This window comes from Asterias amurensis, chromosome 11 (genome assembly GCF_032118995.1).
Source record: "Asterias amurensis chromosome 11, ASM3211899v1".
Classification (NCBI taxonomy): Eukaryota; Metazoa; Echinodermata; class Asteroidea; order Forcipulatida; family Asteriidae; genus Asterias; species Asterias amurensis.
The window spans coordinates 21,295,716-21,311,968 of NC_092658.1; the positions used below are offsets into that span (position 1 = coordinate 21,295,716).

At 43.4% G+C, this 16,253-nt stretch overlaps 1 protein-coding gene across 1 annotated transcript; it reads left to right on the plus strand.

The window, feature by feature from the left end:
- Nucleotides 1–9,209: 9,209 nt before the first annotated feature.
- On the plus strand, nucleotides 9,210–10,893 carry LOC139944459 (tigger transposable element-derived protein 6-like). The gene is given in 2 exon segments (XM_071941476.1): nucleotides 9,210–10,192; nucleotides 10,195–10,893. Coding segments are annotated over 2 exon segments (1,086 nt in total). The 5' UTR covers nucleotides 9,210–9,744; the 3' UTR covers nucleotides 10,833–10,893.
- Nucleotides 10,894–16,253: the final 5,360 nt, after the last annotated feature.

Genomic DNA, 16,253 nt, shown 5'->3' on the forward strand with positions numbered 1-16,253 from the left:
AGGATTCAGAAGGAACGAGGTGGGCGAAAAAGACTTCTTTCTATGCGCCAGCAGCGTCTTCTGGTGAGACATGCGGACTGATGCGCGTTTCAGATATAACCATGAGGTGTGCCATGAATAGACTTGGATTTAAGTACAGGCAAGCTCGTAAGAGGGGACTTGTAACGGATTTGGATCTGAAGAAGAGAGTGAGATCGCCAAGGAGATGACCAGTTAGTACCCGCCCAATGTGTGGACAGATTCCATTGCAAGCCTGGTACCAGTGTATTGCAAAGGCGCAGTGAGGGTCTAGACCAGCATTGTACAGCAAAGGGGAGCAAAGTCTGATCCGGAGGACGAGTTGTCAAGTTGATAGTTTTATCCTGAATCGAGAGCATGGCACCCAACTACCCGCAGTGAACAACAATTACTCACCCAGTCAGCTATTCATGCGTTATTTTAGTACCAACATAAAGAGATCACTGGTACAAAAAAAAACAAGCAAGGAGACAACATAAAAGAAGCTCATCAAAAGAAGAGGTATCCAGTGTCATTGCAGTTAATATCTTCATGGGCCTAGTTTCAGTGCTGACGCTTCAAGAATATTGTTCCAAAGATTTTATTTCTTGGCCAACCCTTTGCCAAGAGAATCATGTCTCGGTCAAAGTTCCTGCACATTCTATGGGATCAACACATCAGTGATCCAGATGAAGATGAGGAAAATCAACGTTGGAAAACCATCAACGACCCCAGATGCCGCCACTTGAACTTGTTCTTTGACGAAATCAACAAATGTATTTCCACATAGTACAGGCGTTTAAATTAATGTTGTTTTCATTATACTGTTAATGATGAAACATACATTGTTAGAAATAATCTGTTTAAAATTAGTAATGCAATTAAGATTCGATCGTTGCACAGCCTTTCCTTCAATCGAATCTGCCTTTTCTTGAGTCAACATCTTATTTCATCGGCCCACACAGCAAACTATAAGAGATGCCATTTTCAGTTACAATGTTTGAGGGAGGAGGCATCCCGCTATGCTGGAGAAGCAGTTTGCGGGCGAAAAATACATCAACAAATGCATAGCAGAGTATCTGCCGGGGAAAACCTACAAACAAATCAGCGACAAGCGACGCGGTCTTAAACGAACAATTCAACAGGTGCCCGTACAGCCAAAGAGAAGCGGGACAGCGGTCCCAGTGCCGACACCGCAAAGCACTGAACAAGAAGGCATACCTGGAGTTCTAGGTTTAAACCCAGAGACTCAAATGGGTAGATGAATTGCCAAGGAAGCTCGAGCTAGCGAGCCCTCATCTTGGCAGGAGATCGAAGCAGAAAGCACACAGCTGCTCAACGCTAAGACCTCCAAGAAACCGCGACTGGGAAGGACGAAGATTAGCAAGCAGAAAGTTGATGTGCGAGAAGACGCAAACACCGACAAATTAAACCCCAAACGAGCAGGAAAGAAAAGTGAATACAAACAGGTTCAGAGCCTCTACAAGTTTAAGAAAAAGATTCTTGTAGCGGAAATCTTGGATAATGAAGTCCGCGAGCAGTGCAAACTCGACCCGAAGGAAGTCAAAGACTTCTACAGGGAGAAACTGGAGGGAAATCCTGAGATTGCAGGGCTCGAGGACTGGAGTGGCATTAAGATTTCCAAAGGCGTTAAAGAACAATCCGTACTCACTGAACCAGTAACAGTTCTCGAAATAGAGAAAAGTCTCCATTTCATGGACTCATCAAGCGCCCCAGGTCCTGATGGTATCACTGTCAAAGACGTGAGGTCGATGAACATGGAGACACTGTCAACCATGCTTTCAGCGTGGATGCTGTGTGGAAACGTCCCCGAGAGCATAAAAGGCGCAAGGTCCGTCCTGCTCCCGAAATGCTTAGAGGGACTAGACCAAATTGGAAACGGGAGACCTATCACTACTGCCTTCAAATATCTATCATAGTGAAACAAATTCAATGAAGTTCCTTCAAAATTTTAACTTTTTCTATGACAATTCCATTTCGTTTTCCTTGTCTTAGTTTGATAGTTTATTGCTCCATGGTTTTATCAGTCATTCATTTTCTGACAGGTCAGCGAGACTGTCCTGTAATTCAGAGTCCGACTCTGATGATTCGACATCAACACCAGTGACATCAAAGCGACCATGTACGTAAACTTATATGTGTGAAGCCATTTTGTATTTCAAAATTCCTTTAAATGTCCATAGTGCTGGCTGCTGTATGGTTGCTTGAGACTGCTGAAAGTTAGTCTACCTTTATAGTCCTAGCTATGTTAACCGAGTTCGTTTGAGGAATGTTTAAGATCTAGGGTACTAGGGTTGTCTTTTCTCTATGGACATCTGGGGGGTTTTCAGGTAAACTGTGACAACGATTTTGAGCTTAATTTCCTTTTCAATCCATTTGTTTTTCAATTAATTTGCAAATCAACAGCGTGTTTGGGTATCATTGTTAGTTGGTGTATCTGGGGGCTTGCCCTTTTTACTCATTTGTCTTGCACGAGCCTCAGATCGAGCCTTTTTAATTGACAGGATTGTTTCAGGAAGTTTGCACTTTTTACTCTTAACATGTAATTTGTACCAGTGTTAACAGATCCAGGAGCGAGTACTTCAGGCTCACCCCAACCCCAGCATTCTCATGACATGGTGCGCACATCAGTCAATGGGCCTATTTTACGTAAGTTTAGTTTTCGTTCTGAATACTTTCACGGCATTCGAGTGCATTAAACTGTGAACTAATATTATCAGAATCTGGTAAAAAGAAACAATGTTTCAACCACTATGCAAAGGTAAATTATTTTACTCCAGATAGTGTTGTAACAGCAACACTTCAAACTGGTCAGCAATATACAAACCATTTATACTAAACAATTATTTGCGATTAATATCGTATATTGTGTCAAAGTGTTAAAAAAGTCATTTGATCTTTTGGTTATTAGTTATAAGGCAGGGTCTGCAAAATAAGTGCATAACACACCAGTCTTCCTTCAGGGCTGACCAGGTGTCTTGCTAAAACAAAAAGCTCAATTCGGAAATTGTCTGGACCGAAGAGGAAGTCTATCGCCTCGGGGAATTGGAGAAGCAGTTTGTGGGCGAAAAATACATCAACAAATGCATAGCAGAGTATCTGCCGGGGAAGACTTGCAAGCAGATCAGTGACAAGCGTCGCGGTCTGAAACGGACGAACCAACAGGTGCCTATACCGCCCAAAAAGAGAGAGGCAGTCCCAGTGCCGACACCGACGTCAGCACTAAATACAAAGGCATACCTGGAATTCGTAGGTCTAAACCCGGAGACTCAGATGGGTAAATGCATTGCCAAGGAAGCTCGGTCTAGCGAGCCCTCTAATTGGCAAGAGTTCGAGGCGGAAAGTACAAGGCTACTGAACGCCAAGAGCTCTAAGAAACCACGATCGGGAAGGGCGAAAAATAACAAGCGGAAAGTTGATGATCGAGAAGGAGCAAACACCGGCAGATCCAACCCCAAACGAGCAGGAAAGAAAAGTGAGTACAAACGGGTTCAGAGCCTCTACAAGTTCAAGAAGAAGATACTAGTAGCGGAAATCTTGGATAATAAAGTCCGCGAGAAGTGCAATCTCGACCCGAAGGAAGTCGAAGACTTCTACAGGGAAAAACTGGAGGAAACTCCTGAGATTGCAGGGCTCGAGGACTGGCGTGGCATTAAGATTTCCATAGGTGCTGAAGAACCATCCGTACTCACCGAACCAGTAACAGTTCTCGAAATAGTGAAAAGTCTCCATTCCATGGACTCATCAAGCGCCCCGGGTCCAGACGATATCACCGTCAAGGACCTGAGGTCGATGAACATGGAGACACTGTCAAACATGCTTTCAGCATGGATGCTGTGTGGAAAAGTCCCCGAGAGCATAAAAGGCGCAAGATCCGTCTTGCTCCCGAAATGCGCAGAGGGACTAGACCAAATTGGAAACTGGAGACCAATCACTATCGGCTCAGTCATAATTAGACTGTTTACTAAGATCTTGACTGCTCGACTAACCAAGATAGTTGGTTTAAGTCCAAGGCAACGGGGGTTCGTGGCAGCTCCGGGATGCGCCCAAAACTTGTTTTTGATCGACACCCTGGTTAAAACTGCTAAGAAACGCCGCATGCCTATATCAATGGCATTCCTCGATCTGTCTAAGGCATTTGATACGGTAAACCACCGTCACATATACAGCGAACTAGAGAAGGCTGGGTTAGACTCGCATGTCATCGGTCTGATCAAATCGCTGTATGACGGAAGTTTCACTGAATTCAAAGTGGGGGACAGCAAGACCGGTCCCCTATACTTCAAGAAGGGGGTCAAACAGGGAGACCCGCTCTCCCCATTGCTATTCAACATAGCAATTGACCCACTATTGAGGCGCCTAGAAGAAGATGAAGGGTTCTCCTTCGAGATCAATGGGGAGAGATGTTCTATCTCTGCCCTGGCTTTCGCAGGTGACATTGCGATAGTTGGAAAGTCAAGTCTGGACCTACAACGATTACTCAACATTGCCGACGAATTCTGCCAGAAAACGGGGCTCCGCATGAATGTGGGAAAGTGCGCGGCTTTCCACATTCAGCCCTGGGGGAAATCGTTCACGGTCAATGAAGGGGCTTCTTGGTGCATTGGCGGCCTGCCAATCCCCTGGATCACACCCGATGAGACGACCAAATACCTGGGACTACGCGTAGGACCGTGGCGAGGCGTCAAAACGGCAGATCTGGGGGAGAGGTTAAATGTTTGGATTGAGAGGATAGGAAAAGCTCCGCTCAAACCAGTCCAGAAAGTTGACTTGGTCCGTAACCGTGTCACCCCGAGGTTGCAGTTCCAACTGTCAATGACGGAAGCAAGCGGTAATAGTTTGCGGTCTCTTGATAGTACAATCCGGGGGGCAGTGAAGGATTGGTTGAAGCTCCCTCCATGTACGACTAATGGACTGATCTACTCGGCCGTCGGCGATGGCGGCCTGAGCATGGTCAGATTTGAGAAGGTAATCCCAACCTTAAGAGCCAAAGCCATTATGTCGACGATCGATAGCAAGGACCCCACCATTGCCCGTATAGGGAAAGTGGGAGTGGCACATTTGCGAAACGCTGAGGACCTGCGTGAGTTGGCAAGACCAAAGGAGTGTTGGAGGATCAAAGAACACACCGAATGGGCAGCCAAAGCATGCCAGGGAATTGGTGCAGACGCCTGGAGGAACGATGCTTGTAAAAATACTGTAAAAATGTAAAAATACTGTGGCGATGAAATAGTTCCTGAAATTCACAAAAATGGATTTTTGTAGAGATTTCACATGGATTTTCAAGAAACTGTTAATGCACGATACATGCATTTTACTGCTGTTTTCACTTCTGTATTTATTTTTAGAATTGATCTTCAAATCTCTTGTTGAGATCAAGGTAGAACAGAGGGCCATTCGCCGCACTATAGAAGAGATGACGGAGGAAAGATCTGAACCTTCTCCGGACAACATCTTAAGTTTAGGGAGTATGCTCCCCCTAAAAACGCAAGAGGAAATCAACCAGTTTGAATCTAAGCTACAAGATTATGCTTTCCAGAGCAGAGTGGTGAGTTTTAATGGGATGTCAGTGGACACTTTGTAATTACTCAAGATAATTATTTGAATAAAACCTTACTTGATAACTAGTAAAGGGGAGCTGTTGATAGGATAAAACATTGCGAGAAACGGCTCCCTCTAAAGTAGCATAGTTTACTAGAAAGAAGTAGTTTTCCACGAGTTTGATTTCAAGACCTCAGAATAGGATTTTAAAGTTTTGAAATCAAGCATCTGAAAGCACTTCGTGTTACAAGGGCGTTTTTGAATCAATATTATCTTAGGTTTGTTATTTTTAACATAAAACATTATGTTGATGTACACCAAGTGAGAAGACTGGTCTTTGACAATTACCAATAGTGACAAGTGTCTTTAAAGGCACTGAACACGTTTGGTAATTCTCAACAGTCTTTTCACTTGGTGTATCCCAACATAAGCATAAAATAACAAACCTGTGAAAATTTGAGGTCAATTGGTCATCGAAGTTGCGATAAAAATAATGATGAGAAAAAACCTTGTAGGAAGAATTTGTGTGCTTTCAGATAGGAATTAAAGACTTATGGCTACCCTAGTAGAAGTATTTTATTATTTAAGTGAAAAATTACCTCTTTCTCAAAATCTATATGCTACTTCAGAGGGAGCCGTTTCCCACAATGTTTCATACTATCAATAGTTCTTCAATGCTCGTTTCCAAGTCAGTTTTTAAGTTAATTTGTTTTAATTAATTACCAAACGTGTACCTTCCTTTTAGGTATAACTGATAGGATTTGCTGAGCGCTGTTCCTGATGTACATGTATGTTTTGATAAGGCAGAATCTTTGTAAAGCGACCATTATGAATTCGAGATAAAAAAAATAGTCAAGGTTTAAAAGAATTAACAATGATTCATTCCATCACTTAGACCCTATATAAGTGAGAGAAGTTGGGGAATAACACAGGAAAGACAATCAGCAATTTGGTTGACATGTACCATTAATTCTACAAGAGCAGAGACTATTTTGGAATTGTATTTGACAAAGATCTGCCTCATTATTATAACTGATCAATATCAGTGATTCCCATATTTGTCATACAGTACTGATATACCACGGCTGTAGTGTAAATCTCAATCACGTTTTCTCTTTGATTACATTCTTTGCAGATTTTTCATCTTGGGGCATTCACTGGACGAACAGTGACCGAGAGCATTAGGAAAATGCTAGAGGAGACAATGGCCCACTGTTTATCACTGAGGTACAACCTCAGTGGTAAGGGCAAGACTGGGAAAAGTAGCTTTAAGCAACTTCTCCTTTACAAAACAATATTTGGTAAGGATATTCCGGTCATGGGTGGTACATGATTATTGGTTTAAGAAGAAACTAGACAGCAAAGCTGCCATGGTGAGCTGCCGATCGCCAGATAGAACCAATGACTGACAGAAAAACCAATCATTTGATCAACTAATGGTCACAGGGGTGGAGACATTGACAAGTATGAAGTTAAGACCATTTAAGGTTTTCATCTTTTCATATTATTTACATGTAAGCAGCAATATTTGATTGAAGTTTTAAATCTGTACATCATTGCAATAAAGAGTGATGACCATTTAAAGGGACACGTTGCCTTTTCCAGAAGAATAGTTTCAATTCAGTACATTGTTGCAATAAGAAGTTATGACCATTTAAGGTTTTCATTGTTTCAGCTCATTCAACTGGAACCATTGATGCACTCTTTGAATTTTATCTTTTCATATGTATCTATACGACAGAAGCAATGTATTAAGTTTCAAGTCAGTACACCGTTGCAATAAGAAGTTATGACCATTTAAGGTTTTCATTGTTTCAGCTCATTCAACTGGAACCATTGATGCACTCTTTGAATTTTATCTTTTCATGTATGTATCTATACGACAGAAGCAATATTTGACTTAAGTTTCAAGTCAGTACATCATTGCAATCAGGAGTTATGATCATTTTATGTTTTTCATTGTTTCAGCTCATTCAACTGGAACCATTGACGGTTCTCAACCCTGATTGCAGTTCCAACAGTCAATGACACAAGCGAGCGGTAATAGTTTGCGGGCTCTTGACAGTACAATATGGGGGGCAGTGAAGGATTGGTTGAAGCTCCCTCCATGTACGACTAATGGACTGATCTACTCGGCTATCGGCGATGGCGGCCTGGGCATGGTCAGATTTGAAAAGGTGATCCTACCTTAAGACCCAAAGCCATTATGTCGTCCACCAATAGCGATGATCCCACCATAGCCCGTATAGGAAAAGTGGGACTGGCGCATTCGCAAAATGCCAAAGACCTACGCGAGATGGCTAGACCAAAGGAGTGTTGGAGGATAAAAAAACACACCGAATGGGCTGCCACAGCGTGCCAGGGAATTGGTGCAGACGCCTGGAGGAACGATGCTCACGGTAACAGGTGGATAACTACCCCGATACTGAGGGGACACCAGTACTGTGCAGCCCTGCAGATGCGCCAAACACTTACACATTACGCGAGGCGATACTGAGGGGTCGAGAGGGAGACAAGACCTGCCGGGGGTGCGACGCACCTACGGAATCTCTTTCCCACGTCTCCGGCCAATGCCCTAAAGTGCAAGGGGCGCGAATTGTGAGAAACAACAAGATGTGTGACATGCTCAGAGATCGAGTAGTGGCTCACAAAATGCAAAAATGGCAAGTTAGACGTGAGGTTACATGTAAGGACGAGTCGGTAGCAACAAAACGACCAGATCTGGTATTTTCGGGCAACGAACATACGGTGGTGATAGACATCACCGTCTGATTCGAGAGCGGCCAAAGTCTCGAAAAAGGCATTATGAGGAAAAAGTCTCTAAATACCGGACCTTCGCCGAATCGTTGAAGGCCATCACCAGTGCCAAAACCATTGAGTTCCACGGACTAGTAATTGGGGCGAGAGGAGCGTGATGTGTGAATAACGCTAAGCCTCTCGCAGCACTGGGAATAGACTGTAAATCTTTCAGCTCCCGTTTATGCAATAAAGCACTGGTAAAAACTCTAGACCTGCTTTACCTCTTTGGTAACCAATAAGCCCCCCAGCGCCGGATGAGTTCTTCACCCGACGCCCGGTGGACGACGGCGCTCCCATAACCCGAAGGACATAACACTACTGAATGAGGCAAAACCCCCGACTGTGACCCAAACCCCAACCTGGACCACGCCACCAACCGACTCGCTGCCATACCCTCACTGATGTAAATCCTCACATCAGTAGTTTTCTATGCAGATTAACGACCTGCTGGCTCACACCCCGATGGATAGTAGAGAAGTTCAGTGGAATACTCACCTGCCGTGTCACACATCTACGTCGAACATTAAACGACAAAAACGCAAAAATGGCAAGTGAGACGTGAGGTTACATGTAAGGACGAGTAGGGAGCAACAAAACGTCCAGATCAAAAGTGCAACTATGATCGCCATGTAACTACAGTCGACTCCCGTTATTACGAGCTCGTATGTTACGAGGTTCCGGTTATTACAAGGTTTTTTGCCGGTCCCGAACTGCCCCGTGCGTGTTTCAATGCATTAAAATATGGATATACGAGCACGGTAGTAGCGAGAACACGGTTATAACGAGGTAATTTTGCGGTCCCTTGGAGACAAAATGTATTGTTTTCAGACGTTTGTAGCGAGGGCCTGGAATAAGTGTGTAAAAAAAGCTTACCTTCGTCAAGGTTGAGAAATGACATGAAGCCCTTAAACCCCATGATCAATACAATAGAGGTGCTAATTGCATGGTGCTCGAAGAGCGCCACCAGTCTATTCAACGGACTGGTTTACCCAAGCAGACAATAGAGGGCTTAAATCACGCGCGTGGCTCAAAACCACCAACGGTTTAGTCACTGACAATCCTTCTCAATTTCAAAAACATGCCGCTTACTTAATAAATTCATGTCGGCGAACGCACTCGGCAGTATTTTGGGGTTCTAATGATTAATCCTTGCTCGTATCATCCATGCAAAACTTCAAAAACGTCACCGCTGTTTGATTTTTATTTTTTTAGTAGAGCCCCTTTTTCAATTAAAAATAGCCCCAACAAAAGATTTTCTAAAACCCCCTCCTGAGTGAGTTGCACTTCAAACAATTTACCACATCAAATGATTATAAAAAGGGGTACATTTTGGGACCATCTATCATACGTTCATCGTAACTGTAACTGCCACATTCGAAAAAGAAAATGGCTAGCATCAAAATCAAGCGTAAGTGTCTTACCCTCGATACCAAGATGGAGATCATCCGGGCTGTGGATGCGGGGGCAAAGAAAGCAGAGGTCGTTCGCCAGTACGCCATCGTCTCCAGTACACTGTCAACCATTTTGAAGAACCGAGATGACATCCAGTCAAGATTCGAGTCGTCGAAGTTTCAACCGTCAAGAAAAAGATGCCGCACTGCCTTGCTTGAAGATGTTGAGGAGGCACTCCTACGTTGGTTTCAAGGGATGCGCGCCAAAAATCTTCCCGTCAATGGACCTCTCCTTCGAGAAAAAGCAGAGCGGCTGGCCGAGATGTTGGGGCACGAGAACTTCCAAGCAAGCTCGGGTTGGCTTTCCCGATTTAAAGAGCGGCACGGCATTCTACACAAGCAGATCTGCGGGGAAAGTGCCAGTTTGACCCGACATCTCTCACGACCTGGCTGAAAGAAACCCTTCCCGGCATCATCCGTGGCTACGAAGCCAAAGATATTTTCAACGCCGACAACACTGGTCTTTTTTACCGCCTCACTCCAGACAAAACTTTGTCATTTAAAGGTGAACAGTGTCATGGTGGCAAGCAGAGTAAGGAGCGGATGACGGTAATGCTGTGTTCCAACATGGATGGTTCCGAGAAGCTCAAGCCACTTGTCATCGGGAAGTTCAAGAATCCACGCTACTTCAAGAATGTCCAATCTCTTCCGGTGACATATCGGGCCAACCGAAAGGCATGGATGGTTTCTGATCTTTTCACCGAATGGGTCCGGCGTTTGGATCAAAAGTTTTCCCGCCAACGTCGCAAGGTTCTTCTGTTCGTGGACAACTGCGCAGCTCATCCAAAAGTTCAAAACCTTCAGGCCATCACTCTGCAATTCCTACCTCCAAACACGACTTTCCATCTTCAACCCATGGACCAAGGTGTCATCATGAACATGAAAGTTCACTATCGGAAGCATCTAGTGAAAAGTCTCCTTCACAGCTATGACTCGGGTGAAACTCCCAAACCTATTGACGTGAAGCAGGCAATTTCAATGCTTTTTGAAGCATGGAAGAATACGACAAACACCACATTCTAAACAGAAGGTGGTACACTACGACAAGTTGAAAGTCTATGAGGGACCCCCCATCGCCAGGTGGAAACATAGCGGACCCCGGATGATACGGATCATAACTTTAACGACCAGCATACCTGAATTGAGCCGGAGTCAATTCCAGTCAAAAGGGGGGAACGAGATCGTGTTAGTCAAGATAACGATAATTGTGTACAGTCAAAACAAAATTAGAGGTACCCTGGGCGCCGTAGGAGGGGACCAAAGCATCTAGAAGATTACATCCAAGAGTAACTTTCAAATAAACAATGGAAAATAAGGCATGCAGGAGGAATTGCTACCGTAAATTAACAGTGACCCCTACCATGAAAAATATATTAAGAATTCGGCCTTCTGATTGGACAAGAAGTCTTCTAGTCTAATGATTGGCCAAAGATTAAATAAACAATGGCGTTGTTGTCAACCTGAATGAGACAAAACTACAGGACACAAGAGTGTAGACACCAGTTTGAGCTACTATTCTGTTGAGGAACTTCTGGACCATCCGATATAAGTGAGCTATACTATTCTGTTGGAGAACTTCTTAACCACCATGGCCCAATGGGACAACGACAGCGACACTTTGTCATTACTTCTGTTGGATTCGCCAACATACCACGATCTGGTGGAAGATTTGGACAACAATGACCAGATGGAATGGCTGGATGAGCTGTGCGAGGTCAGTGAAGCACCGCTCCACGAAGAGAGTAGTCCGCTGGTGATACATCCGGCTGAAACTTCATCGGAAGGGCCTTCAACTTCAAGGGACATTATCAGATACGGGAGGGGGAAGAACATGACAACCCTCCTTCGACTGACAAATAAGCGTCTGCCAACATGGACCCCGTCCACTGACGAAGAGTCGTCGGAAGCCACGGACCCAACGTGCCGGATCACGAGCCGACCATAGACGAGGCGATGATCCGGTACAGGGGATTCAAGGCTAGTGTTCGCAAGTTTTTCATGCCCCTGAAACCAATTCGTGCCGGCTTCAAAGTTTACGCCATCGCCAAATCAGCTACAGGGTTCATTCTAAACTTCATCATCCACCCTCACGGTCAGAAGCCTGCGAAGATGTTGGACATCACAATGGACACTGCACAATTTCATACCAACACTTGTTCACTGACAAGTTATACACTTCAATTCCCTTGGCACGACATCTTCTCAGCAAAAAGACGTACCTGACCGGAGCCATCACAGGCAATAGCAAAGGCCTGCCCAAAGATCATCCAAGTTCATCTTGGATGTTGCAACAGAGCTCATCGACGGGTATGCCCAAGGCAGAGCTGAGGTCCAGTTCTATGGTTCCAAGAGGGTGAAACTCTTTTCATATCGATCTACCTCCCAAATTCCTCGCCATTTACTTAATGCGCTCAAGAGAAACAGTCTCCTTAGATTCAGAGGTAAACGAGTGGGTCGTCGTGTGAATGGATCTGAACATACCTTGGATGAGCACTTGACAATTCCTACTTTGAATGTCACCAGACCAGAAAACACTATTGTTAACTCACGTGGAATTGACAGATCTGTGCTGATCAATATCCAAACGACACAGCCAACAAATTTCTTTCCTACTGTGATGCTTTTTAACGCCCGTTCGCTTGGCAATAAAATGGGTAATTTGGAATTCAGACTTTCGTCATATAACAACAGTGTCCATATAATTGGAGTTACAGAGAATTGGCTTTCCACAACCAATCCCGCTTCTGCCCATCAACTCCTGCTCTTTCAGCTGTTTGCTCGGGATCGTGGTGATCGCAAGGGAGGAGGGGTTGCCTTGTACGTAGTAATAGTAGTAATATTATTGTTTTATCATGTAAACTTGTACATATATTTTAGATGTAATTTTATTGTTAACCAAATGCCATTAGTCTATGACTTTTTATTTGGTCTTGTATTTTTATATGAAAATAAACCAATATTGAATTGAATTGAATTGGCTAATGTACCAAGTCCATCAAACTACTCAAAGATGTTAGTGATTGGTTCTGATGGATTCAGTACTTATGTAAACAATGCTTTGGTTGATTATGGTGGATTCAGTACAGTTGCATATTTACTGTCTCTCATTTGATTGATTTTGGCGGATTTGGTATGGAGTGGAGTGTATCAGAAAATTTGCAAAAGTACTTGCATTTTATGTTTTGTTTGTCATGGAACTCAGCAAGTTGTAAGAGAAAAGTTGTCTGTCCTATGATGAAGCTCAGCTACATAAGGATGTCAAGCAAACACCGGGACGATAGCTTCTCTAATAACCTTCTCTTATAACCAAAACCCAATTTATTTTGTAATACACTGTCATGGTACCACGTACAATGCATTTGAGTGGAGAAAACCAATTAAACGCATGTTTGTCCCTTGAACTTTGACCTAGTTATTTGGAAAGGGTCAATCGAGTATACAAATATGTTTATTAGATTCTCAAGGTCAAGTTTCTATTCACCTCTCACACAAACCTCGTCCTTTAAATGAATAGTTTTAGAGATAATTGACCTTAAATATTGCTAATTACCACCTAATTTAAATATGCAAATTAGGTTACTTCTGGCTTGAAACTCATGTCCGATTTTGGATATGTCATCAATAACCACCCAATAAACAAGAATCAACAATAAAACAAACTTTTGCAATTAGTGTGACTCAATAGTCTAAATCTGGTCCTCTACAGTATGATAAGACCGAAATTCACAAATTTATTCATGGTAGCAAGTCAACCAACGGCCGCCACATACCAAAGCGTGATGTTCTCCAAATAGAAATGTGCAATAATTTTTCCTGAATTTGAATGCAATGAATTCTACACCAGACGGAAACTGTTCTTACTTACCAATGATATCTACATCATTGGGTTAGCCGTAGTGAACGATCACAAAGATGTCCGCCTGTCTAAAATCCTGGTCGTACGATGACACGCTACAACAAAAAGAAATAGTCAAATCCACCGGCGTCCAACAAAAGTTGGAGGGGATGGTACATAACCATAAAGTTTGGAAAAACATGGCCGCACAGCTGGACAACATGTACCAATCTAAAATGTGCCACGATAGATAAGTGGACTTACTTAAAAAGACGCTAGAGAGAAATTCTCTGAAAATAATTTCAGTTACAGCCGTGGACCAAGACCAAATGTGGTATGGTTTCCGAACACAAAGAGGGCCATACATTACAAGGATGGTTTCTTTCTCAATATGAGCGCTCGGCGATATAAAAGCAATTTGAAGAGATGGCAGGGCGGGGACAGAGAACAAGAAGTTGGAAGGACCTGGACAAGACCAGAATGAAGAGGAATGGGGAGGATATTTGCGCCATAATCAACACTACCGCACCATAATAAACACTATCGAAGCAATGATTAAATCATTTTGAAGAAGTAGGTTTGGTCCATATATGGTTTAAGGACAACTTTAGGGTCAACTCTGTGAAAGCACATGGTCAATCAGACAATATATTGGGCCATGTCTCGCCAATCTGTGAGTGAAATCAAACCTCGCACATGCGAGGTAGAAAAGATGCTCACAAAGACAATTAACTTGCCCTTTGGGCTACTCTCTGAACAAATTTAGAGCAGGCCTTTATTAGTTCTTGGTACTACCAGACCTGGTATACATCTAGCCCATTAGTTCTTGGTACTACCAGACCTGGTATACATCTAGCCCATTAACACCTTTTAGCATCTTCTCTGTATGTATTGGGAAATTTCTCCTATTTTCATTTTAAGTTTGCATTTATACCATTGATACCATTATTTGGTGTCCTTATCGCCCATGTATTGGGCAATTTATCCTGTTTTCTTTTATTAGTTAACATTGTTTGGTGAAGTTCATGTACAGTATGTCCCTACCAGGTGCTTCTGTTGTATCCACTAATCCATGTGCAATCCCCATTTTTCTGTTGTATTTTAATAAACATTCTCTGTTTTGCCAGCAGCATAAAGTAAACTTTTGTTTTTCCTTGCATGTGTTGCTCTAGCGCTATTGTATGTTACCTTGAAATTTTTATTATCGTCTTACACCATTTTGTTATTGTTGTGTGAATGCCAAATAAGTAAAATAAAATAATAGTAATGTACAAACCTTGGAAAAATTGTGTAAAACTAATTAAGTATTGTTTTGTTCCACCCATTCAAATTTTAACAGCAACCACTATCTCCACACCCATTTTTCAACAGCCTAACATGAGACCCCAGCAGTAAAGCCAGTCTGGATGTGGATACATTCCCGCCCAGCCTGCCACATTGCGGATGACTGTTGGTGAGCGAGGTATTAAACAATTTGTTTCACCCAACCTGGTTGTGTCATCTTTCATTACAAAAACTTCCCGTGGTGAGCCCCTAACACAATCAACACACATGAGCAACAATGATATAATAAATGAAGAATCAAAGCATACCCGAAATCTGTGAAATATTCAGCTCAAGTAAAACCTTATCTTTAACAAAACTTATGGCTGCATTTATGAGGCAGGTCTCATCCACAAGACAGCTTGCTCAGATAACAATACACCTTGTACGATAGTACATTTCACAGTAACGCCTCTTTGCACTTCACGCACTGCGCACTTTATGCACTTTAGTGCCCTGGGGTCGATGTCACAAAGAGTTAGGAGGACTAGTCCTACAAGATATTAAAAACGTATGTGTAGTCCAAAGCTTGGACAAGTTACTCGTCCTAACTCGAGATAAGACTAGTCTTAACTCTTTGTGAAATCCATCCCTGGTCATTTGGCCAATAACATTCTTAAAATCTTTCTCAGGTCTCTAGGGAGTACATGTATTCAGCCCTGTGCTGCCATGGTGCTCCAGCGGCTTTTTCATACACAATATCAATCTCTACCCCCACAGGTACCCATTTATACCCCTGGGTAAAGAGAAGTCGTTACAGCAACACATCATGACCGGGATTCGAACCCACACTCTGATGACTTAACCACCAGAACTTGAATTTGATGCTCTAAACCCCTCGGCCATGACACCTCATACATGTATGACCGTAACCTTTAACTGCTTGACACATTGGTTAATTGGCAGACAGCAACTCAGCAGATCCTCTCTTGGTGCTGAACATGTTGTGAAGCCCATCTCCACACTGCCTTACCTTGTAACCCTTTATTCTTCATTCGGTGACCCCTACCTCCTCCAAAAAGGCGAGGTCCTCAAGACAGCGTGGTTCTCCAACAAGGCGAGGTCCACCAACAAGGTAGGGTCCTCCAACAAGGCGAGGTCCTCCAACAAGGCGTGGTCCTCCAACAAGGCATGGTCCTCCAACAAGGCTTGGTCCTCCAACAAGGCGTGGTCCTCCAACAAGGCGTGGTCCTCCAACAAGGCGTGGTCCTCCAACAAGGCGTGGTCCTCACACAAGGCGTGGTCCTGATGGTTTGATCAACCGATGATACGAACCGAGCACAGCT